Below are 23,102 nucleotides of genomic sequence, written 5' to 3'. Positions count from 1 at the left end.
CAACCGGCGAAGTAGAATCAAATGAGGCGACAGCCCCAGCACAAAATGAAATCAAGAAGCTCGAATAAAGTGGGATTCCCTGGCCCCAAGATCTAAGGTCTCCCCAGAAACATCGCAATAACAAAAATTAACGTGTCAGCATAATTATCTGCAAACAAGTCAGCAGCACAAAAATAAAACAAACGTACAATCCCCCCGAACATGGGGAAAAAGCAAGCAATCCGCAGGAAGTACCCAGCGTAGAACCGTCAAAAGAGGATCTCGTGACAACTGCAGTGGGGTCTCTATTGGGGAACTCTCAACAATAAAACATGACCCTCTTGACGTTTTCCTTCAAAGCAGGCAGGGGCCTAACAGCAACATTTCCTTGGGCCCTAGTACTGCGTGGGCCCGAAGAGGGGGCCCCCCTCCCAGCTGCTGGACCACTGACCATTGATCCACTGTCTGAGTTGTCCGGCTCCATGTAGAACCGAGCACGGAACGCAGCCAGATGAGCGTAGTATGCAGGAGGCACTGCAATCGAGAACCCATGAGTGGGAATATCAGAGCATATCCAAGCATGTTAGAAAAGTTAATTAAAGCCAGCAAATGTCAAAAGGATAGAAGAGACTCACCAATTGACACGGAGCGAGTGCATCGTGCATAGCTGCAAAATAGAATCCGATGTTACATAAAAGAACCACTTGATCAGTAATTATAGGAAAAACGATAAGAAAAGTGAGACAATACGTGTAGCACAGGTTGTTAGTAAGGGACTGCAGAGCATCAGCAGTGAATTTATTTTCATCCCACAAGACGTGGTAGTGAGCAGGACGGCTTGTACCCTGAAAGGTTCAAAGTTTCAATGGCAATTAGCAAACTAAATTAAGCAAGCAAAGGAAGCAATATAGAATTATTGGCAACGATGTCAATACTTGAATGCCTGCATGACTACAGAGATAGAAATCAAATTCGGTCGGATGACAAATCTTGGAATCAACCACTGTGCCTGAGATTAAAACCAACAGCAAAGTTACAATAAAAAACTGCAAGGATGAAAGAATAAACCAATGTCTAAATATCTAACCAGGCAGTATATTTCCACTCCTATCAACACTCCGCTGATCGTTATGGTTGTTAGCAAACAGACGTGTGTGATGTCGCTTCTGGACCACCACAAAAGTTACAGGTGGCTGATAATTAGGCTCTAACGAGGCACAAGCCTAATTCAGAGGGAAAAAGGGCAGTTAGTATTTTAGCTAGAAAAGGAAGGATTTGACAGGAAATTCAAAATTAGTATTACCTTACGGATGGCATCAAGTTCATACAATAACACTTGATAAAACTGGCCCTCGCTTACACCATCTCTGAATCAGAGGGTATCATCAAAATCTTTGTAGTACTATCAAGATGAATACGATAGTAAAGAATGATACCTGTAAAATATAATGCGCTGAGGTTTCTGCCCAGTTGCTCTTTTGAAAGAAATGAGAAGCTCCCTGCCAGATTTAATGCCATCATATAGAGGTATCCCATTAAAGTTAATGTTTCGAAAGCAATAACAATATTCACATTCAGAAATGTTGTCCACAGAAATCAGAAACATACTTAATCATGCCACCAGTGACAGTTCCTCGCTGGGGATCATGCCAGACTTTAAAAAGATCCTGAATCAGCTCTTGGCGATGGGCTTGTGCACTGACCAATCCAGCATACTTTGTGACCTCTGGCCAATCTTGAGAAGCAACCACCTGCAGAACATTGTGATCCAAATGAGAGTGAAGGCTTTTTACTTAATTTTCTTCAAGGGTAGAATTTTAGCATTATCCTCCAAGTTGGTCTTACAGCTGCAATTGAAGGACTCAAGTCCTCTCCAGGATGAGGATGAGTTACATCAGCACCAAATATAATTGTTGGTCTGTCACTAACCAAAGGTATCCTCCTTGTCAAGGCATCCATCAGTACTGTATTTCTTCCCCCAACCTATACACATTAAGGCACTATAATGCTATAACCTTCTAGAGAAGGAAAGTATGTGAGTGTGTGTGTTTGGGGGGGTGGAGGGGAGAGACCTACCTTGACATTAATCTTAAGTGCAACATTTGCAAGATACTGCTTGCTCATCTTAAACACATGCTTTGTCAAACAACATTGTGAGACTAATCCAAGATCCGTCTCACAAATTCTTTTCAGATCCCCTGAAAGAAGAAAAGAAAAATGGTAAACTGAAATATCATGATACATATGAAGCAAGAGTGGAACAAAAATTCAAGCAATCTCATAGAAAACACACCATATAGAGAACCATTGTTATCAGGCAGTATTACAATCAGCAAATCAAGTTCTTTGCCCTGTGGTTTAAGTACGTTCATGGCATCATGGTAGCGTGCTTTGAGTGCTCTCTCGACATGTTCAGGTCGAGCAGTTAATGGAGGAAGGACAGGATCTAAAGCAAAGTCCTAAACAAAGAAAAACCAATATAAGAACAAAAAAATACATACAGTAGGACCCATCTAAAGTGTGTAAAGTTAAACATACCATTCCTGAAACTTGGCACATCACAGCCAGCTCATGACAGAATCCCCTCGCAGCACTATCTTGGACGCTTCGCGAAAAATTAATGCATGTCCAGTTACTCACCCTTCCACCATTGACCATTTTCTGCATAACAAAAAGAGACAATAGAAAATGAAAAACATAAAGAAACACAAACATGCAATGTAGGAATTCTTTGTTAGAAGAATATTAGATGAAAGATCCTTTAAAATATACAATAGAAACAAAATTAATGAAATAAGCAAGCAAAAATTTAAACAGAGTTTTATCCGCAAAGGAAATCAAAATTTTAATTGGACAATTTGTACATCAAAAAAAGTTTGGTAGTCTAATCAGCAAGCATAAATAGAAGCAAACTATTTTCAGGCTTGCATAGTTAAGGAGATACATGCTTAACTAAAATTACTAGAGTAGAGAAAAGATAGAGCAATTAGATGAACTGATAGATGCAATTAGATTCATATAAAACTCAACATCAAACTTTCAAGTCTCAAAATAGACATCATCCTCAAATCATACCTTATTCATCATGTTCCACTGGCCAACTCTTGGCAAGCAATCCTTCTCCCTACCAGTATCATGGTATTTAAGCTAAAGAATAAACCAGAAGGAAACCCAATCATCAGAACTGTCTATGTAATAAAATAAAAAAATGCTATAAAGATTTTACGACAGAAAGAAGAGAGACCCACCCATGGTGCAGGCAAAATTCGAGCCTCTACTGAAGCAAGTCTCTCATCAATTCTTATGCCAAACTCCTGTGCATAAGGGTCTTCATAGTATGCATTGTGATGAACAGTCTGATCACAGAGAAGACATCCAATCAACAACAATTCAAAGAAAATCTTTCAGTAACAGCAATGACAATAAGAATCATTACAACAGGAAAACCAAAATCCTGCGGAAACATATGGATGATAAATTGATATAATAATCAAATTCTGGTAAACATTTAAATGTTCTAACTATGAATTGTGACATAAAGAATTGTGCTGATAAGTGAAAGTCATGAAATAATTCACACAAACTTATGATGCAACAGCCCCCAAGTCCTCATTGCACACATAAACAACTTCATGGTATTGGCCTTTATTTCTCTCTCCCCCTCCCTCACTTTCGACAGGGTGCAGAAACACCCGTAAATCTTATGTCTGGACCTTGCTAAGACAAGCACAGAATACACAATATCTCCCTGCACTTAAGTCTTTGTTTATCAATACTATTGCTAATGACTCAAGAAGGCAAACAAAATAATCACCTGCAAAATGTCAAGTTCCCGCTCTTGGGGACGTTGACATGTCACCTTTAGAAGAGCAGTAATCTGTTTCTCATTCAACCTCTTTGAGTACCTTTGACCTTCAACTATCTTACAAACCTGAAAGTTGACCATTGGTTTAACAAAAAGAAAATTAAGCAATTTGATAGGAAAAGCCAGGATGATCATATCAACTCAAAATATTTGTGTATAAACAAGTACAAAATGAGCTAAAATCATATGTTTGTTTGTTGAAAATAAACAATGTAACAGTTGATCTACATCAGACCTCCATGGGAAGATAATTTGGTCTCTGCTGATTACCAACTTGCAAGCAAGGTAAAGTGGTATGTTGAATATTAAAACCATAGGTCTCCTGAAAATATTGGACGACAGACTTCATTGTACCACGGTCATCCACGGGGAACCTGATAATCCATGTATTCCAATAAGAATTTAGGTTAATAGAATAAATCATAACAGCAGTCTGTACATTGAAGCAAAGAGGAAATGAACAGGATGGTCAAAAACTCAAAATGAAAGAAGATCTCCTATTGTAAAAAAAGAAAACTTCCATACGTCAACTCCCTAGTGGCCTGTGATGTTAGACCAGATATACGATATTTTCTACGCATATTGCCTCTATGAGTAACCTCAACCTTCACACCTCTTAAGGCCTTCTTGATCTACAAAATAACAGAGGCTCATGAGAACAACTGAAATAAGGTGCCATAATTAGTAACACATTCTACTAAAGTTTCCAATACAGCTAATAATTTCTTTCAGAAAATAAACAACTGAAATCTAAGCAGAATAACAAACAAAAGGACACCTTCACACGATCAGCATCAGATAATGGTCTAGCTGAGATATCTTTATTCAGGAGTTGTGCTACAAAGTCTATTACTGGCAAAGGTTCAATGAAAGCAGTCGAGGACATATCTGCAGAAAAAACATTTCATGATCTAAAAATACCTAATTTGGATATAAAAGTTTATAAAGCAATTCTCTATTTCAATGAAATTAATAACATAATATAAAAGTGAGTAGTTGGTCAAACCAATGTTTAGCGACAGTCCCATCTGAGTAGGGCGTATACTCTGGTAGAAGCCACGCCAACTTTCCAACCCCTCACCAAGTTGCTGACGTCTTCCTAAATTAGGTGAATAAAAAGATCTGCCAACTGGTGAATATCTGCAACCATAAAATGTAGAATGCATTGGCATTTCGAATAATAAAAAGAAAATAAAGCATATTAACTACACAACAATAACCTCGCAGTAGGCAATTCACGTAGAACAATATCAAGTACTTGGAGGGCTTCTTGGGGTGCATCAGCCTGCCTACCAGCTAGAAACATGGCTAAATGATGAAGATCAGCACGAGCTGCAAACTTGATCACCACTTTGAACAGCCTTTCTCGCCTTCAAGACAATGCAAAAATCAGAAATCACAATGTTCAGTATAGATTGAATACAAGTAGAGTTTCAGCAAAATACCTCTGGCCACCTAAACCATCTTCCTCATCATATAGTGTAATTTCAAAATTCTTTGAGGAGAATGGCAGTGGTCCAGCAGTATAAAGGCTCTTCCTGCCATCATAAGCTGGAAGGCGACTACCTAGATGAGACTCTCTATATAAAGTTACTAGCTCTGCCATGACAGCACGATTGACACCACGGGAGGTAACTTCTGGTGTAATAGATACCTGATTAAATGAAATTAACAATAAGGTAGCAATGAGAAACCTGATTATTATTTTCAGAAATTTCATATATAGGTTACCAAACTAATTAATGTAAGGGAGGAGAGACATACATCATACTGGTGCAGGTCTTTATCAGGCAACTCTGCAAAGAAATGGTTAGCCTTCACAATGCACTTATCTCCAAAACTACCTTTGCCCGGGCGCAGCGGAAATCTCAACGATTTGCTAGAGGATCCCACTGGTTGAATTGCCTGGCTAGTGGAACCCTGGCCCTGGATAGCAAGATGCTGAACCTGCTGTTCCAGTTGAGCATAGACCACCTCTGCAGACTGTGAGGAGCTGGGTTCTGATGGGAATGGTGTTGTCTGAGTGGCTTGGCGATAAACCTGGGTTGCTTGGTGCAGCTCGGGAGCTGTCCTTGATGGACCAGCAGCGACGGAATCCCCACGTCCACCCACCATGCCACTACCACCCCTGCGGCCACCGTAATACTGCTGCTGAGGCACTCCACCTCGTGGCTGAGGACCACCACGACCCTGGTACTCGGAAGATGGGCCACTACGACTCTGGTATTGTCCACCCCGACTTTGGTACTGTCCACCACCACGGCCTCCTTGCTGGGAGCTCTGAGCGTTGGTTGGAGCCCAACCACGTCCTCGTCCCCCACCATGTTGCTGCGACATTGGAGCCCTCTCGGGGTGTTGTGGCATGCCATGTCCAGCAAAGCTACTAGCCTCAGCAGGCCCAGAACAATCTGGGCCACCAGGAAATCCAGTTCTTTTCTTCCTCACCATAGGCACAGCTGCAGGATAATGGAAGGGATAACAGCCGTCAATCATTAAAAGCAGGCAGTGATTGTTTGATAGTATATGAATAGGCCAGATCACATAGAAAGCAATAGTTTAATGATTTGATCCTGGAAAGAATGGGACAGGGACACAGGATCTAGAGGAATAGCATCTAGATGGCCGCCCAAAATGAATAGATTTTGCAAAAGAATGATCGAGTCAAGTTTATCATCCATGTACAAGCAAGCAGCAGAACTTTTATTGCCAAATGATAGCAAATTAGAGAAATCTCTGGCCACAAATAACAATCAAAACTGGTAAACAACTGATGTCAACATAAAAATGCTTTGGTTAATAAACAAGAACAGTAAACAAACAGGCTAAATATGTCTTTGTTGAAGGAACAATATTTAGTAATTATTGCTTCCATTAAAGTTGAAAGGTGAAACAGTTTATACAGGTGTAAGTCCATGCAACCTTAAGTTTCCAATATGGCCTTTCATGCACAAAAAACAATGTATCAATAATATAGTCAGGTTAAGACACTCAAACATCATCTATGTGGTCTGTCACCTACAGTTCTGGGTCCTACACTCTCATTAGGCAAGACGCAATTACCATAATAAAAAATCCAGATGACAGTAAAAGCTTGTCAAATAAGTATTGATGGACCATGCAAAGCATGATATGAAGCCCATTTTCTGACAAATTGAAAAACATCTACGTTCACAACCCGAACTCCACAGGTTCTAAAAATAAAATATAAGTCATGACTTCATAACAGACAGCATGAACCACCAAAGTATAGAATGACCAAAATCGATATTAACTTACACGGCTCGAGTTTTACAGGCTTTAGTAATAGAATATTAGTCATGATTTCAAAAGAGATAGCATAAACCACCATAAATATCACAACCAAATGCAAACATGGAGAAGGAAGCCACAGATACTACCAGAAAATAAGGAAAAATCTTGCCAATATAAATCCAGATGAAACATGAGATAAATCTTTGGATAAAGCAACGAAAATACACTAATATACACATTAGATTGTTGGAACAGATTGCCATTGGAACTCCACCTATGGAATAATATTGGAAACATATTTTACACACTGCATAAGAGATATTTCCCTACATGCAAGTAGCTGTAGCATCCTTCATTTGTCTTATAGCGAGCAAAAGGAAGGCAATATACTGCTTCATCACAGTTACATAATCATCAACTAATCTAAAACTACCTGGAAAAGGTAGGAGATATGCACACTTAGAAGGAATTACAACCGCTGAATTATGATAGATTCCATTAGGTTAACTATCTGCTAAATGTGAAATAATCACTACTACTCAATAAAGGGGTATGCCAAATGAGAAACCGTGATGCAATGGCGAAGGTAAAATTTCATGTATATGTATGTAAAGTGTATATAGCATGCCAATACTGCTAAAGACAAACATCTAGTTTACACTTCGGGAATATAATTGTAACAAAACATAACTGTCTAGATACTAAGGAGCTCTAAAAGCCTCGTTGGCATTGGGAATTTACAATGTGACATTAATAATAACCTGCATTCATCAACAGTAGGATAATTTTTGCAGGAATTTAAACTATTGTGATCAACATTGTGCAATGTAGAAGCACATGAACAGCATCAAGCAAGAGAAGGAATAACTTGCAGGTCAAATTTAGAAACGTAGATGGCAGTAGACGAGCTTGCAAGCAAAAGCCTTCCTAAAGCCCCAAATAAACTGAACAAGAAGGAAAGGTAATATTCCACATTCGATCGTCACATAAGCAACCAGAACAAGATAAGATCTTCTAATGCATACAAAATAAATAAAAGTAACAAAGAAGGAAGAGATCGGCACCCTTTGCGCTAGATCTAAACACATCTAAGCAAAAAAAAAAAAAAGGGAAAGCAAAAAATAAATAACTAAATCTCCATCAGACGCACTTCCTCAAAACATCAAGCAGCAAGATCGCACTCATCGACGGACAGAAACCCTAGATTTTGTTCAAACAATTTAAAATATCCACCTAAAATGTAGATCGAATCCAAGGGATGTACATTCCTTCCGACAAATCAGCTCGTCAGATAAACTTGGGACAAAAGCAAAGAAATCCCGAGAGAGAGATGAGAACCAAGGAAATGATGAAGAACTGCAATCTAAACACAACAAATGATATAAATAAATGATGAAGAGGGCTCTGAAATGTTCATTACCGTGATCAAAATCCGGAAATGGAGATCAGCGAGCGATTCTATTCACTAGAAAACCTCTATTTCTCTATTTCTCTCTCTTTATCTCTCTTCTACAAGAGGAAGAGTAGAGTACGGATCACTAACATGCCAAAGAAATAAGGCTCGACGGCGTCCAACTCGCTGCTTTAGAGTATGGTGGGGGCTTCGAAAAAGACAGTGTGATCGACTCACCGCCGGCCCGACTCGGACGAGTCCTAGGCTCAACTCGGAGCTGGGTCCTACTTTATTATTGCCATTTTTAATTATTGCGGTCGACCATAATTGGTCACGCTCGTTCTCGATACGCGCGAATCTGACTGATAGCGATCTGCTACAATTTATCTCGTAAATTACTCGCTTCGAGCCAAGCTAAGAATTGGACGTGGCTCGCAGTTAGTGCCATTGTAATGAAGCCTCTTACAACCGCTTCTGTTGTTAGCTAACGACGAGATTACGTTTATTAATTGGACGTTTCGGTCCAAGGTTTTACTTTTACTATTTAAGGCGGATAAATGAAATGGGCAATTTTTTTAATTTAGACGTGCTGGTTGCATGGGACCCACATCTCGTGCATCTAAAGAGCTTACTGAAGAAATCAGTCAATCTATCACTAACGAAAGACGGTGCGGTGGAATCATCTACCCGTATATTCTAGTGCACATACTAATATTTTTTGTTTGTTTCACCAAAAAAAAAAAAAAAGGAAATTACATTATGTGTGTTTAACTTTGTGGCTTATAATTTAAATTATCATAATAAAAAGGATTAAATTGCCAAAAGTTGTGTTGAGGATATGGACGGCTGCGATTGTTCTGAAGGGCCTGTGAGTGACCACTGAAGGATACGTCACTTGTAGGGTCGGCGATAGCAGCTGATCGATCCGACGGTGCAGGTAGAAAAGAACAAAGCTCCGCTGTCAGGTGGGCCCCACAACCACCGCCTCCAGTCTCCGCCTCGAGCAGCTCTCCTCGACGAATCTCATAAACTATACTATGCGAGCAATTAGCTCTGCGGTAAATGATCCTCGAGAGAGGCCCAGGAACAGCTTATCTGTTCACCACCCCTCCTCCTCCCCCCATACAAACGTATATGCGGACACACTTATACGGCAGTTTAGAGAAGGTCGAACTGAGAGGGGGTGAGGAACAGGTGGGGCCCACTAACGCGTGTCAGCCATAGATATGACCGTTCCTTCTGATAGCTGTCTCGGAAAAAATAATACGTGGACCAAGACACAGTTGCAACCCTCGTGATATGATAATGGATTAATAATTTTTCATGAAACGCCGCTTGCAAAGCGATCCGACGCTCGAAACGTGTCCTATAAAATACACGCCGATCCCTTTCCTAAACCCTGCACTTGGCAAAACTACACCTCATCCCTTAAGATTCGGGGCCCATGTGATAGAGTTTTGAGCACGTAATATAACTATAACTCGTGGACTACTTTACCCTTGACCAACTCCATTACCTAATGAATGGCTGCCTCATCGTCTCCAAGTTGGCTGCCACTATGAGACGGCCAACCAAGCTGACCTGGACTCGGTGGGTGGAATTAGCACTTGTGAAATAAACCAATCTAAGTGGCCACAAGAGCCTTCTACGATCTCCTTTTGTAATACCATAATGACCTTACCATTAGGTTACTAATAGCAAAACACAGCCATGGTGTACTATGGCAGTGGGACGACTCAGTGGCCGTAGGATAAAGATCAGACGGCTGTCAACAGCCAGTAACAAGGACATGTAAGCACACAGAGAGAGAGAGAGAGAGAGAGAGAGAGAGAGAGAGAGAGAGAGGCATACCTTGGTGAGAGTGTCCATTTTCCAAGACAAAGACCATGATAAAGGAGCAGCAGCAGATCAGCACACTAGAGAGAGAGAGAGAGAGAGAGAGAGAGTGAAGAGGAGGAGGAGGAGGAGGTCGGAAGTGCTTTACTAGGTGAGAGAGAAGAAATCAGGGGATGCTGAGATGAGGAGGGAGGTGCTCTTATAGATAAGTTTTGAGGTAGGGTGGCATTGGTGGGTCCTATGGAATATTTATATATTGTGGCAAAGCACCAAATTATTGTTGTTGGTAATGGTAAATACTACTGTAGCGAACTGTAGAGAGAAGTGGAGACTTGTCTTCAAGCAGTTATACTGCCTACATTGTCTTAGCTGAAACTAGCAGAAGATTGTTGCAATTATATACAATATAAGAAGAGAAGCAGAAGAGTTTTTCTTTTTTAATGATCATGAAAGGACATTGAGATGGTCAATAATTGATGTCTATAATAACCTTGAAGCACGTGCTAGCTTATCCAATCTTTCAGTGCATGTATTGCTTACTAATAGTCTCTTTTATTATTTGGACGAATGATTTGACTTTTAGTCACATCATGGGTAGCATATAATGTTTATAAATGCTTCTGTTTGTGCTGTGATGCTGATTAGCCTATGGTCATGGCTACTGGTTTCAAGTGATTATACTCATTAAGTAATCTCTTGAGTATACCATCAGAGAGTACATTCCTTGATCCTCGTTTAGGTTATTCACGTGTCCGTAGTAATTTATTAGTGCGTTGCTTTTGAGTTACATAGTGCAAAGACTAACGGATTGGTTGGTAAACAGTAGAGCATCCATCCGTTGACAAAGCAACGATATCATTTGTTTCGATGGAGAGGGTAGTAGTACGTTCAGCGAGATATTTCGCTAGCCCAGGTGATGAAGAGCCGAACCTTCCGCTATCTGATGCTTTGCAAGGTTATATATTAGAAGAGAAAAACTAAGGTGGCATAGAAAATATTCCATATATAAATAAACACTAATTACTTCTTCTTTTTTAAATTATATTATTTTTTTGGTCAAATTTTATATAAGATAAGTTACCTTACAAATTATGTATAGATGCTTATATAAATGATAATGACCAAAATATCCTCTTTTACGCCTAATCCATTTTCACTTTCTTTCTTTGTTCAAGTACTGTTGCCTCTTCCAAATTGCTCGATTTTGTGGTCGCACAATTAGTTTTAGCCTAAAATACTTATGATCTATTAAAAATGACTAATAAAAATAAAAAATAATTACACTTAGCCTATCCAAGAAAACTTTTTTAGTACTGCAGTTCATAAGTATATAAGTATACTGAGAATATTCCCTATAAAATGTCCCAATTTGGCTAGTCTGCGACAGACTGCGGACCCAAAGCCCAGTCAATCATGGGCTGGGACCTGGGTGCATTGTATCTGGCATGGATCTAATGCCCACGTGCTCTTGTCAAGCAACTCTGCTATTGGGCATTGGCCATCGCATTAGCATCAACCTCTTAATTGGTATCAAATTAAAGTACTAAACTACTCATTCCAATTTCGTACGGTTTAGGCTAAGGCGCCGCCATCGTCATGGGTTGGAGAGAGAGGAAGTGGCGGTTATGGGCGGAGGAGAGAGAGAAGATAAGAAAAAAAACGCGCGTCGTGGCCGTTAGAGGAAGAGGGAGAAGTGGGAGGCGCAGCAATCGGGGGGTCGTTACGAAGAGCTCATGGATGCGCCATTAGCCACAGCCGCGATCCACCGTCCACCTGTGTACACACTTAGTACGAGCCGGTGGATCGTCGCCACGTACACCCATGCGTTAGAGGTCTGTAAAACGGCGGTTGCCGGTTTATGTAAACTGGGGCCTCCTTTGGGATTCTCTCTGTTTTGAGAGAGAGAGAGAGAGAGACTGTTGAATACTGTTAGTAAACATTCGGAGCAATCTTGTGTGAGTAAGTATCTCTTTCTAACACATGTTTGTCTTGTCTTCTTGTTCCCTCTCTCTTTCTCCCACCGTGCTTTAAATCGTACTCTTTTAGTTACTCTTGACTCTGTTCAGTTCTGCATTGAAGTAGATTTTCACTGCTATTGCGGTAATAGTTGCCATGCTCTGTTTTGATGCTAAGCTTCGCTTTTGCTTGGTATTCGGTATTGGTTTTACGCTGATGGTAGAGTACAGCAGCCTGAAGTTTGGAATAGTAAGCCTAGATTCTGCATCCCTGTAGCAATAATTGGCAAATTAGAGTTTATATTCAGTTGATTCGATTCTTTGTGCAGGTTCAATACTCGATCCATGGCGTTAAGCTTTCACTCCACTTGGGATCCCTTGTGCCATCTAAACGCAGAGATAGACCCCCTCCACGAACACCAGTCGGAAGTAGCCGATGCACTCGCCGGCTTCTTCTCCGACCCATTTGACTCTTCTAACCTCTTAATTGACTCATTATTTGAGTCACAACCAGACACGACCTCCACCCTCAACCACTCTTCTCTCTCGGCCCCTTCCATGCTATCCCTACCACACAGCTCACATCAGCCCTGCCAAGACTTCGACGTCTACCGATGCCCGAAGTGTCCTAGGAGCTGCGGCGATCTTTACAACCCTTGTGATCTCATGTTTGAGGCCAATTCATACGCCGGCCCGGTCACCGGGACTACCCCGGAGTTATTGCCCGAGTTTGTAGCTTCACAGCCGGGGAAGAAGGCGAACGGCGGGTGCTTGTCGGCGCAGAGCGTGGCGGCGAGGGAGAGGAGGAAGAGGATTAGCGAGAAGACTCAAGAGCTTGGAAAGCTCATTCCAGGAGGGAATAAGATGAACACTGCTGAGATGTTCCAGGCCGCGTTCAAGTATGTCAAGTTCTTGCAAGCCCAGGTTGGGATCCTTGGGCTCATGGGCTCTAATGTTCAGGTATATATAATATATTTTTGAGTGTTAAGTTATATTAAGGAGTCAAAAACTAGTTGTGAGATGCATGGCGTACTTTTGTCTTATGGGCAGGAAAACAAGGCTGCGTATCACGGGGAGGAACAGCTTCAATTGCTACTCGGATCTACCAACGTGCAGGAGAAGTTGTATGGCGAAGGGAAGTGTTTGGTCCCGAAGGAACTGGTTGAGACATCGGCGAAGGACCAGGATGTCAAATCCAATCCCTTGATCTCTAGAGATCTCGATCGGTTCATCGAGTCAGTTAGCCTATGATTGTTGCTGTGATAAATGAGTTTTTCCTCGTGTAGTTGTGTAATCCATCTAGATTAGATAGTTATTTATTTTTATTTTCCTCTCCGTTTTTATGCATATGTGTGTAATTACATGTTAACCCTCATTGAATCTCTGGGATGTACTCTCAGATGTTAGAATCCTTATCAATTACCACATTTTTATTCACTCCAAAAAGCTATTTTTTTATTCGTTAATTTCATTTTATGAAAGTTTTTACTTTTAATATTGAATTAAGAAAGTTATTTTCTTACTTATAAAAAACATATTTACTTATTTTTTTATATTAAAAAAAATCGCTTCACTAAAATATGGAGGTAGCCATACTTGAACACGTTACTTAATCCCACCGAAAACAATTAGACGACGGAAGGTTCTCGACGTCCGCTCTCTTCAATATCTACGTGGCGCTCTATTCGCCGTTGATCTCCTCAAGATGTTTGCTAGGGTTTCCTTATCGCTTCTCCCCTCTCCCTACATATACTCGCTATTGCAGCCCAAGTCTACATCTCTTTCGTTGTCCTTCCGCCAAACCCATCCTAAGAGGTATTGGTTCCTACCCTTTCTCCACTAGAACTAGGGTTTGTTCCTCCACTTCCAGGCTTTGTTAGGGTTTTCTTGCGTCGTAGAACTGATTACAAGCGGATCTTCTCGTAGCCGCCTCGTATGAGTCGACGCTAAACTCATCTCTTCTCCATCGTCTGCTTCTAATCATCTCTTTTTGGCCATTGCGGCCATTAGCAGATCTGGAGATATTTATACCTTTATTTTTTTTCGTCGTGTTTTGTTTTGGTCGTCTCGTAGGGCGTTAGGAAGTGAAATAGTAGTTGGTTAAACAAGAGGGAATTGAGGGAGGTGATGATCCTTTCCCCACATGATCGACTATGATCACACTGTGCGCTTTTGTTTTTCTCTTCTTCTTTGAAGCAGGAGGAACCAAGCCAGTAATTCTGATCCTTTTTCCCTTATTCCATCGTTAGATCAGCAATATTTTTTGGTCGATTTTTAAGTTATTTTTGTCAACTCAGAGGAGATGATGATCCTTTCCCCAGATGATCGAAGATGAACATAATGTGCGCTTTTTGTATTTCTCTTCGGAGAAACCAAGCCAGGATTCTGATCCTCTTACTATGTCCTAAAATCTTTTGGTTTTTAATTGCTTTTTGTTTTTTTGGAAATAAAGCTGCAGTAGTTGATTGGTTCCATGGATGGATATGATGATCCTTTCCCCACATTATCGACCATGATTATAATGTGCGCTATTTGTCGTCCTCTTCGTTGAAGAGGAGATCAAGCCAGGTTTCTGATCCGTCATGAAAAATCAACTAGTATATATATATATATATAATGTGGAATCTTTGGATTCTTATAGATAGGGAAATTTTATCGTTCGTCATTTTATGGCAAAGCACTATTATACTCAGATTTGAAGATCTGAAGTGCGTTGGTTGTTTGCAAATAAGGAAGTTTGCAATAGTAAATCACGAAATGGAACTCTTAAAGAAGTTTGCAGTATTAATTCACGAAATGATACTTTGTAATTTTTTAAACAGAGTTGAACTTTATTTATCTATTTTGGAAGAACCTCTTATCTACTAACCTTGTCTTGTTGGACAAATTTGAGCAGGATAATTATACGGGAGATTGGATTGAAGTAGAATTATTCAGAATGTAACTCTTACGCAACATTGTTACTAATCTAAGATTTTGAGTTTGTGCATTTGTTGTAACAAGCACATCATCGCATCCTGTATTAAATTGTGGAGATCGAGAGATATAGTTGATCTAAAGTAATCTTTGAAAGAGAAACTTAATTTGAAATGGTAAGTTGATTTGAGTGTTATACTTTCAGCAGTATATATATATATATATATAACTTTTTACTATTAATATGGTGGTATTGAGGTTAGAGAAATAAGAATGATTGTATTAGAATAAATAAAAAGTCAATTATTTCAAGTGTCCGGTGGCTTAGAGTTCAGTAACTATACTTGGCTGAGACTGCAACTCTGAAACAAAACTACTTCCCTTTCTACTTTTTCGCCATTCTGTTTTGATGAACCACAAAAATTTAAACGAATTCTTTTGCCATTTTGTTAAGCCCCGACTTAAATTGGTTTCTGTAATTATGGAGTCATGAGATTCGAGGTAGGACTTCGGGCAGTTGTTCACTATTTTGCGAAGTTCTTTGGATTGATTTCATTGGACAATTAAATTAATTTCATATCTCAGAATAACACATTCATTTCTAAATAAATTCATTTGCGTCAAGTCTTTTAAATCTTAAAACTCATAGAGTTCATTTCCAGATGAAATTAGCTGAATACCACTTACAATTAGATTCAACCGTACACTATCGTTTTAGATGATTTATAGTTATCAGGTGAAACCGCAATGAAGTATGTGACCGACTTAACAGGAAAATATATATGCAGGCTAACAAAATTCTTCGAAAGCTTATAAAAAGGTTATTCGATCTGCGAGATGCTTATAATTCAGCAATGAAATTTCTATAATAATGCAAGCAACGAGAAAATTTATTAAGAGCTTTCTAATATGAATAATTGATCTCAAATGTACAAGCTTTAGCCTACATCCCTGACAAAATTCATGTCTTATTTCCTGAAGGAGCCAACTCAGCTCAATTCAGCGACACATGAAACTAGAAAAATAAAATAAAATACGAAGTTGTAATTCAGGTCAGACATTACTGTCTAGAGCCCCCTTGAGAAGATGCAGCCCCTCCAGAGAAATGCTTCTTCGAACTCGCGATGTAGGAATTTCGATTCGAGGCGGTGGATCGGACGAGAAACAAACTACCACGACGGTCAAGTTATCGCAGGTGTTTCGCTTAAGCGCCTCCTGAACTAGCGCTCTCGAACACCTCTCAGGATCATTGTGGTTCATGAGCTCCTTCCTAACCATCGTCACCGCACATTGACTGCTCATCACATCCCAAAGGCCGTCACAGCCAATGACGAGAAACTCAGCCTCCTCAGTGAGTAAAGTCTCATGCAAGTCGGGTTCACTGCTCAAAGGAGAGAGACAACCTTTTGTGCCCTTCAAATGCCAATCGCCGAGAGCTCTCGATACTGATAGCTGACCATTCAGATAACCGTCGTAGACGAAACCACCTAGCTTCTCAATTCTAAGCTTTTCACCCTTGCAGTTGGGTTTATGGTCCCTGGAGAGTTCAATGGCTCGACCACGCTTCCCTAAGACAGCTCGGCAGTCGCCTGCGTTGGCGATTAGCATAGTCCTGCACGGTGGAGCTGGGCTTAATAACACAACGACATGGTAATTTACTAAGTAACTAGCAACAAGCATGGAGAGGAAAAGCAGCAGTGTCATTATTTTGTAGATATTAGAGATATGGACTAGCCTAGCAGGCATGAATAATAAGATGGAACGGAAGGCAGAAAATAAAGGAGTAATGAGATTTAACATCTTTATTCTCCGTAGAATGCATGGATTCCAATTTGGTTGATAGTCATAATAAGGTCTGAAGTGATTGTAATGTAGAGAGAATTTGGTAGTGTAAACTGTGCAATTAGTCTCTTAGATGGAACGGGCAATTGGCATCGAAACATACCTTCCAAAGATGAGGGCGACCAATGCCGTCGTTCCAGAAGAGCGGTCAAGTGAACGGGAATCTGCAAGCGCATGATCAGCTTTTGTGAATGCACTTTTCATGGCTTTCTCCATGCTGGTAGGAAAATAAGAATCCTCCGATATAAATTTGACAATGTTCATTCTAACGAAAGATGCAGCATCTTTACCACCATGGCCATCAAATACCTGCACAAATAGATAGAACTCATCACTCTTTTCATATTACCACCAGCCATAACCATTCGTGAGGAAGCAGACTCACCCCATAGAAAGCACCAGGTGCCGGAAAATCTGTAGGCTCTCCGAGATACTCAACTAAATTATCTACGCAAATGTGCTCATCTTCCATGTACTTTTTCGGCCCGATCTCCGACCAGCTTCCAGACCGAAAGACCGGCAAGAACCCAGATTGCCCTTCCTGGGGCGAGGTCAAGTCCAGGCTCCCAAACTCGAAGTCCTAAGGAGACAATGATTGCGACACAATAGTTATTGCACAGGAACAATCAGTACGAGCACCAGATTTCAGTGTCAAAGAGGCATACAAAATCAGTTGAGCCAGCGAAACGAACGGTGCTTGCGCGGTGAACGTGTGGAAGGTGCCGAGGGGGCTTCCCAACTTTCATCTCCTTCCTTTTATCAACACTCTCACGATCTTTGCAACCAGGGGAGGATCCATTCTCTTCATGTCCACACGGGCTGTCTAACATTGTGAGAGGAGGAGAGAATTCAGCACTTGCAACCATCTCCCATTGCAAAACATGAATTTTTCTAGAGGAAAAAAGAATGAATTTTTCTGCTTTAATGCTCAATTCTTTACTCCTCCACACACTCGTCCTGTCTACCGATCCCAACTACATCAATTTGGAATCCTAGATTTCCTCAGATCACCAATACACTACAGCGATTGCCAAATTAGAACAATTGACGCCTAATTTGATCGACAATTTGTTCTCCCCTCTCAGATATGGACTCCGAACCACAATGATCTACAAATGATAACAAAATCTCTAAGTAGATCTCCAAAAGCACAAGATAAATATCTAGAATAACCAACAAAATAGAGCGATCCACAAGGACGTCCAACTTACTCGGATCACCCAGAGGCCATTCGCAATTACCTACAAAGAGCCCAAGATAACCATGCTCTTGTTCAGCATCAATCGCGAAAAAATAACACCAAAACCTCAGCTTTTCGATACAATCTAGAACGTTGTATGCTAACCAACCAATCTAAACGATGACAGAGGAAACCCTAGAACAGATCAAATTCCCGGAAGAAAAATTACAGAAAATATATTCAAAATTGCTTTTATTCTTCATTCATATGACAAAAAAAGAAGAAACGGACACTTCCATAATCCATCAATTTGCAGCAATATAGATTGCCCGCTCTTTCGAGTTTCTAAGAGAAAGAGAATCGAAACAAAAAAAATTCTCACAAGCCATCGGTGAAAGGAGGGGTTGCAAAGAAGAGAGAGAGAGAGAGAGAGAGAGAGAGAGAGAGAGAGAGAGAGAGGAACTCGTTCTCTGTATGTACGGAAAGCGCGGCGACTGGCGATTGGAAATTATCCGGTGGCGGGAAACAAAAACTGCGACACGTGTCGACACATAGAGGCTTTACGGGCTGTTGACTGGGCCACACTTATGATGGCGATTCGCGCCTTGTAGGGCGTTTTGGACGATTGAGATTTCCCCTCTTATAGCTCGTGGCGATACGTAACTTGTTTGTTTTGGCCTGGGATTAGTTATAAAAGTAATGGCTTATTAATAATGCATTAATTTATGGCTACAGATGAGGTTTATTATTGTCGAGTTATTCGTTAATGGTCACATTTAATATCAAGAAGAAGAAGAAGCAGCAGCAGCAGCAGCTGTTTTCGAATACTAGTGAAGATATAAAGAAGCCATAGCAGCAAAGTTCCACATATAAACTAGAAATGCAAACCAAGTGCAGTATTTTTCTTTGGATAAACAAAGAGAGAAAGAGCTTTAACAAGGCCAAATGGTCTTCTTCATGCTCACAAGAAAACGCGAGCTAGAGCAATGGCTGGTTGGGCATTTGTCCGATAAAGCCAATCGCAGAGCAAGGATGCGAACAATTCAACTTTGCCATCAGATTAACACCCCTATTTTGACTGCTCCAAACCTGGTCACCAAGAAGAGGAGCAATATAAGCACAAAAGGCATCCAAAGCAAATGTCAAATTTAAGATGCATGAGGTATGACACTATCTCATCACGATGCTTGTACTTTGTATAGGTTTGTAGCAAAACTAGCTACTATTTCTACTTTCTACCAAGATAATTATATAGCTAAATAATCGGTACAAAGTGCTCCACAATCCAGACCATACCTATCATTTGTGATACAACAAATGCCTTAGATGGTTCTTTATAGATAGAGCACAGTCTTTACAAAGGTCATTCAATGGCAGCCAGAGAACTCAGTATTAATGGTAGCTCATGCAAAAGATCCAGCTTACAGAGCAGACGTGTGGGTAAAATTTAAGATAAGATCTTCAGCAGGTCTCCTGACAGCAGTATTACGTTTAACATGCTACCACCCAGAACTGTACAAGGTAGTAAGAAAAACTAGCGTCCAAGGGCACTAAATACAAAATTAAATGAGGATATTGTGTGTTGCAGATGACATTACTTTTGAGATGTACTATTGGTTTGCTCCATGAGAGATAAATGGGCCAACTTGGGGGCACAGACTCAATGCAAGTTTCAGCAGTAAAGTTTTCTTAGTCAGTTGAACTTGATCTATCTGACAAAAGACTGGAATGAGATCACCAAAAAGAAAAAGAAAACAAATGAACATCATATCCTGCTAGTTTCATAAGCATATTCAACTGGATCGCATCCTCAAAAACAATTATCTTTATGGCATGATTGACAGAATAGTGAAGGACAACAATCTAAATTATGGAACAATAATTTTGCATTAGCAGCAAGTTGCTCAAAAAAAGGAAGAGAAGGGCAAACCACCATGTTGACTTCAGTGCATTTCATTCCCACATAGTGAGCCCTTGCAAAAGCTTGACTGAACATATATATCTCAAAATGTTTGTTTCAAAGGTATCTGACATGAAAATGAACTCTTCAATCAATTTGACTTCTTGAAACAATAAGAAAAATCATCACCAGAAGGAAAAGAGAAAACAGAGAGAAAAGAAAATCAGAGACCACTTTACCTTGACTCTCTGTCAAAGCCCTTGTGTTATCCACTCAACAGAAATGCTTCAGAATCAATTTGTCTGATCCTCCCCAAGAGACAAGCAACCTGTGATAGGCAATTTGCATGTTCTATACATATAAGCAAAAGATGCAACAATATTAAAATTGGATGACAAGTCAGAGCATGATAACTATGTGATGCTACACTAGTAGTCTTGTATTGACATCATATGGTGAGACAAAAAGACATCATTTGGTGAGACAAAACTTCATTTTCTAGTGGTTGGAACTAGAATAGTGAAAACTATGATCATTGCCTCATCTTATCAAAACTCATATAATTTAGGTTTATATAGAGACCAAGAATTACAACAGACTTGTTTGAACAATTAGGATGTATTTGACATTACTTTGATCATTTCTTTTGTATCTTTCTATCAAGAGTACGAATTTCTGATGCTTTTGTTTTATGCTGTGCAAAATCTGTCTGACATTATGTGAAACTAATTGTAATTTCAGTTTCAATTATTATGATTCTGAGAAAAATAAAAAGAAACAGTGCCAAACATGTCCTACTAAAATGTTTTCGCTATTTACTGGACAAGTCAACTATATTAACCTTTTTCATCAGAACAGCCAACATATAGGAGAGTGATTTGCCATACCTTCGACTGTGACCAAATCTCTAATTTGAGCATTCTCACTAGCAGTCTCACTTTATTTCCCATTTGTTTGCACATGATGCTGATTAATATTATCTTAACATGCACAAAAAACAATAATAAATGTATCTCAGTACCATTAAAAAACTTAAGAATCCGATCACAAAGGAATCTTTTTTAAACCTGTTTGGGGCATCTCTGACTGTTGCTGTTCCACTTGGTTTTGCTGAAGTCGCCTCTCTCTTTCTCGTTGACGGCGTTCTCTTGCATTTTGTTTACGCCGTTCCCTACGCTCAGCTAATTGCTCTTCCGATAACTGAGCCAAGCGATTTCTCTCAGAATATCTTCTTTGTTCTCTACGTTTAATTAATTGTTCCTCAGCAGTTTCACATTGCTCTTGTTCTCTCTGCTCGCCTATTTGTTCTTTACTCTGAGATAACAGGTTTTCTTGTTCCTTGTCAAGCGCACCTTCTTCAATTTCCACATGAACATCATTTTCATGCTTGCATTCTTGGTGTTCTTCCCCTCGTTGGCTTTTCTCCTTTTGCATATCTGGTTGTGTTTCCATCATTATTGGTGTACAATCACTAGACTGGATCACTACAATGTCTTCATTGAACAAGAAAATATATTCTCTCCAGATTTTACATACCTTCAGCTGGAAATGCCACAATATGTTGATCAATTTTGCTAGCTGTTTCACTCCCTCTAACATCTGGATGTGTAAGATACTTATTTGTAGTAAATTTAGCGTGACCCAAAAGTAAGTGCATATGCAAAAAAATAAAAATAAAATAAAATAAAAGAGATAAAATAGAAGAAGGAAAATAGACCTTGAGAACCTCCTTGGGTTATCTCCAACAGAGGTTCGATTTGAAAATCCTGTGCTGCTCTTTGTTGAAGGGACCTATCTCTCTTTCTCTGACGGCGTTCTCTCTCCCTCAGTTTTCGTCGTTCTCGATGCCTAATTAGTTGTTCTTCGTTCATTTGAGCTAATCTATTTCTCTCAAGTTGCCTACGCTGCTCTCTCTTCTCTATTATTTTCTCCAAATGAGCACCATTTTCATTGAGATTTTGTTGTATCCGTTGTTTTCTTTGTTGTCGACGCTTCTCCCTTTGCATTATCAACTGCTCCTCTGTCATTTTAGCTGCTCGCATTCTTCTGTGCTGCCTTTGAAGCTCTTTTTGTTCATCTGTCATTGAAGCTCTCCTTGCTCTTTCACGTTGCCGTCGCCTTTCTCTCTCATCCTCCGTCATGAATTGCCGTCGATACGTATGGTATTCCCTCTGCTGCTTTCTTCGCTCAACCAGTTGTTCGGCTGTCATCTGAGCTCTTCGTTCTCTTTGATACTGGCGCTTTTGCTCTCTCTTGTCACTAGTCAATGCTCTGGGCGTTTGAGTTTCTTGGAGTTGATCCTTGCAAGAGTTATCCTCCATTACACTATAATATTCTAGCATATCAGTATGTGAGGAGAGGGATTTGTAATTGCCCCCAACGCAAAACTTAGATCTTGTTTATGACTACTAATTAGTGATTCAATTCGAAACATTAGTGAAGAAAGAATCATGAAGAAGACACAGAAGATTTATATGGGTACTAAAGAAGTTACCTTTTCTCTTCTTTTCTGTCAGTCAAATCGTCAAACGGGTGCGATGCACACATGCATGATTTGCTGCATCTCTCGTCTGATCAAGAATCGAGAACAAATCGGAGGAGAGAATCCCTAATGCTAGAGAGCAAAAGATTAAAGGTTGACCAACCTAGGATTTTCTAATCCAAAGAGCTGAGAGATTGGAGTTTCGGGGAGAGAAGTGGCCGCCGCCGCGAACGGAGATGGAGACGAAGTCCCCGGCCCGGAGCAACGAATACAATCACGGCAGCACCTCGCTACTCGAGGATTTGCTAGTAGTCTCAGAACAGCCTGCAGCTAATGATTGCAGTCTGACACAAGACAGCGCACACCAAAACTACAAATCCTATAACTACACGTAAAATTTTGAAATAATTCAACTTAGATCTCGTATAAATTATATCTTAAATTTGACTTCTTTATAATTTCCCATTATATTTTTATTTTATAAATTATCATGTGACTCTAA

The 23,102-nt window shown here is 40.1% G+C and overlaps 4 protein-coding genes, 1 long non-coding RNA gene and 3 other non-coding genes across 11 annotated transcripts; 5 read left to right on the top strand and 3 right to left on the bottom strand.

The window, feature by feature from the left end:
* Positions 1-46: 46 nt before the first annotated feature.
* Positions 47-10,502, bottom strand: LOC140762285 (protein argonaute 1B-like). Its single transcript, XM_073099995.1, has 23 exons — positions 10,341-10,502; positions 5,609-6,300; positions 5,290-5,498; positions 5,065-5,214; positions 4,851-4,984; positions 4,623-4,732; positions 4,370-4,476; positions 4,080-4,218; positions 3,794-3,910; positions 3,228-3,335; positions 3,055-3,126; positions 2,518-2,640; positions 2,273-2,438; positions 2,056-2,177; positions 1,825-1,962; positions 1,588-1,730; positions 1,416-1,478; positions 1,283-1,346; positions 1,067-1,202; positions 915-988; positions 730-824; positions 615-646; positions 47-513 (listed from the first exon to the last, which is right to left on the bottom strand). Exons 1-23 carry the CDS (start codon positions 10,375-10,377, stop codon positions 299-301), a joined length of 3,246 nt encoding a protein of 1,081 aa, XP_072956096.1. The 5' UTR covers positions 10,378-10,502; the 3' UTR covers positions 47-298.
* A 1,410-nt stretch (positions 10,503-11,912) lies between these two features.
* LOC140763509 (uncharacterized) lies at positions 11,913-13,688 on the top strand. Of its 2 annotated transcripts, none has more exons than XM_073101725.1 (3): positions 11,913-12,284; positions 12,610-13,240; positions 13,331-13,688. In XM_073101725.1, exons 2-3 carry the CDS (start codon positions 12,626-12,628, stop codon positions 13,529-13,531), a joined length of 816 nt encoding a protein of 271 aa, XP_072957826.1. In that variant the 5' UTR covers positions 11,913-12,284; positions 12,610-12,625; the 3' UTR covers positions 13,532-13,688. The 2 variants fall into 2 exon arrangements, with proteins under 2 accessions (XP_072957826.1, XP_072957827.1); XM_073101726.1 differs by lacking the exon at positions 11,913-12,284 and adding an exon at positions 12,314-12,530.
* A 362-nt stretch (positions 13,689-14,050) lies between these two features.
* Positions 14,051-15,406, top strand: LOC140762864 (uncharacterized). Its single transcript, XR_012104764.1, has 2 exons — positions 14,051-14,095; positions 15,177-15,406. It is a non-coding gene; the product is annotated as an uncharacterized lncRNA (long non-coding RNA).
* Positions 14,399-14,508, top strand: LOC140764088 (small nucleolar RNA Z103). The gene has a single exon (XR_012104964.1). It is a non-coding gene; the product is annotated as a small nucleolar RNA Z103 (small nucleolar RNA).
* On the top strand, positions 14,577-14,674 carry LOC140764086 (small nucleolar RNA Z103). The gene has a single exon (XR_012104962.1). It is a non-coding gene; the product is annotated as a small nucleolar RNA Z103 (small nucleolar RNA).
* Positions 14,758-14,861, top strand: LOC140764087 (small nucleolar RNA Z103). Its single transcript, XR_012104963.1, has one exon. It is a non-coding gene; the product is annotated as a small nucleolar RNA Z103 (small nucleolar RNA).
* Positions 15,407-16,094: 688 nt separating the features above from the next.
* LOC140763322 (probable protein phosphatase 2C 47) lies at positions 16,095-18,661 on the bottom strand. The gene is made up of 5 exons (XM_073101452.1): positions 18,250-18,661; positions 17,704-18,147; positions 17,424-17,618; positions 17,142-17,347; positions 16,095-16,808 (listed from the first exon to the last, which is right to left on the bottom strand). The coding sequence occupies exons 2-5, from the start codon at positions 17,902-17,904 to the stop codon at positions 16,250-16,252; spliced, it is 1,161 nt and encodes a 386-aa protein (XP_072957553.1). The 5' UTR covers positions 17,905-18,147; positions 18,250-18,661; the 3' UTR covers positions 16,095-16,249.
* Positions 18,662-19,011: 350 nt separating this feature from the next.
* LOC140763323 (uncharacterized) lies at positions 19,012-22,916 on the bottom strand. 3 transcript variants are annotated; one of them, XM_073101454.1, is made up of 10 exons: positions 22,613-22,916; positions 21,836-22,443; positions 21,655-21,717; positions 21,186-21,554; positions 21,006-21,098; positions 20,358-20,446; positions 20,152-20,245; positions 19,817-19,930; positions 19,515-19,730; positions 19,012-19,307 (listed from the first exon to the last, which is right to left on the bottom strand). In XM_073101454.1, the coding sequence occupies exons 1-5, from the start codon at positions 22,663-22,665 to the stop codon at positions 21,058-21,060; spliced, it is 1,134 nt and encodes a 377-aa protein (XP_072957555.1). In that variant the 5' UTR covers positions 22,666-22,916; the 3' UTR covers positions 19,012-19,307; positions 19,515-19,730; positions 19,817-19,930; positions 20,152-20,245; positions 20,358-20,446; positions 21,006-21,057. The 3 variants fall into 3 exon arrangements, with proteins under 3 accessions (XP_072957555.1, XP_072957554.1, XP_072957556.1); XM_073101453.1 differs by lacking the exon at positions 19,515-19,730; XM_073101455.1 differs by lacking the exons at positions 19,515-19,730; positions 19,817-19,930 and having other exon boundaries at positions 22,613-22,688; positions 22,764-22,904.
* Positions 22,917-23,102: the final 186 nt, after the last annotated feature.

Source organism: Typha angustifolia, chromosome 7 (assembly GCF_048772165.1).
Source record: "Typha angustifolia cultivar Huaian chromosome 7, ASM4877216v1, whole genome shotgun sequence".
Lineage (NCBI taxonomy): Eukaryota > Viridiplantae > Streptophyta > Magnoliopsida > Poales > Typhaceae > Typha > Typha angustifolia.
The sequence above is the reverse complement of the archived record's forward strand: the minus strand, read 5'-3'. Positions and strand labels throughout refer to the sequence as shown.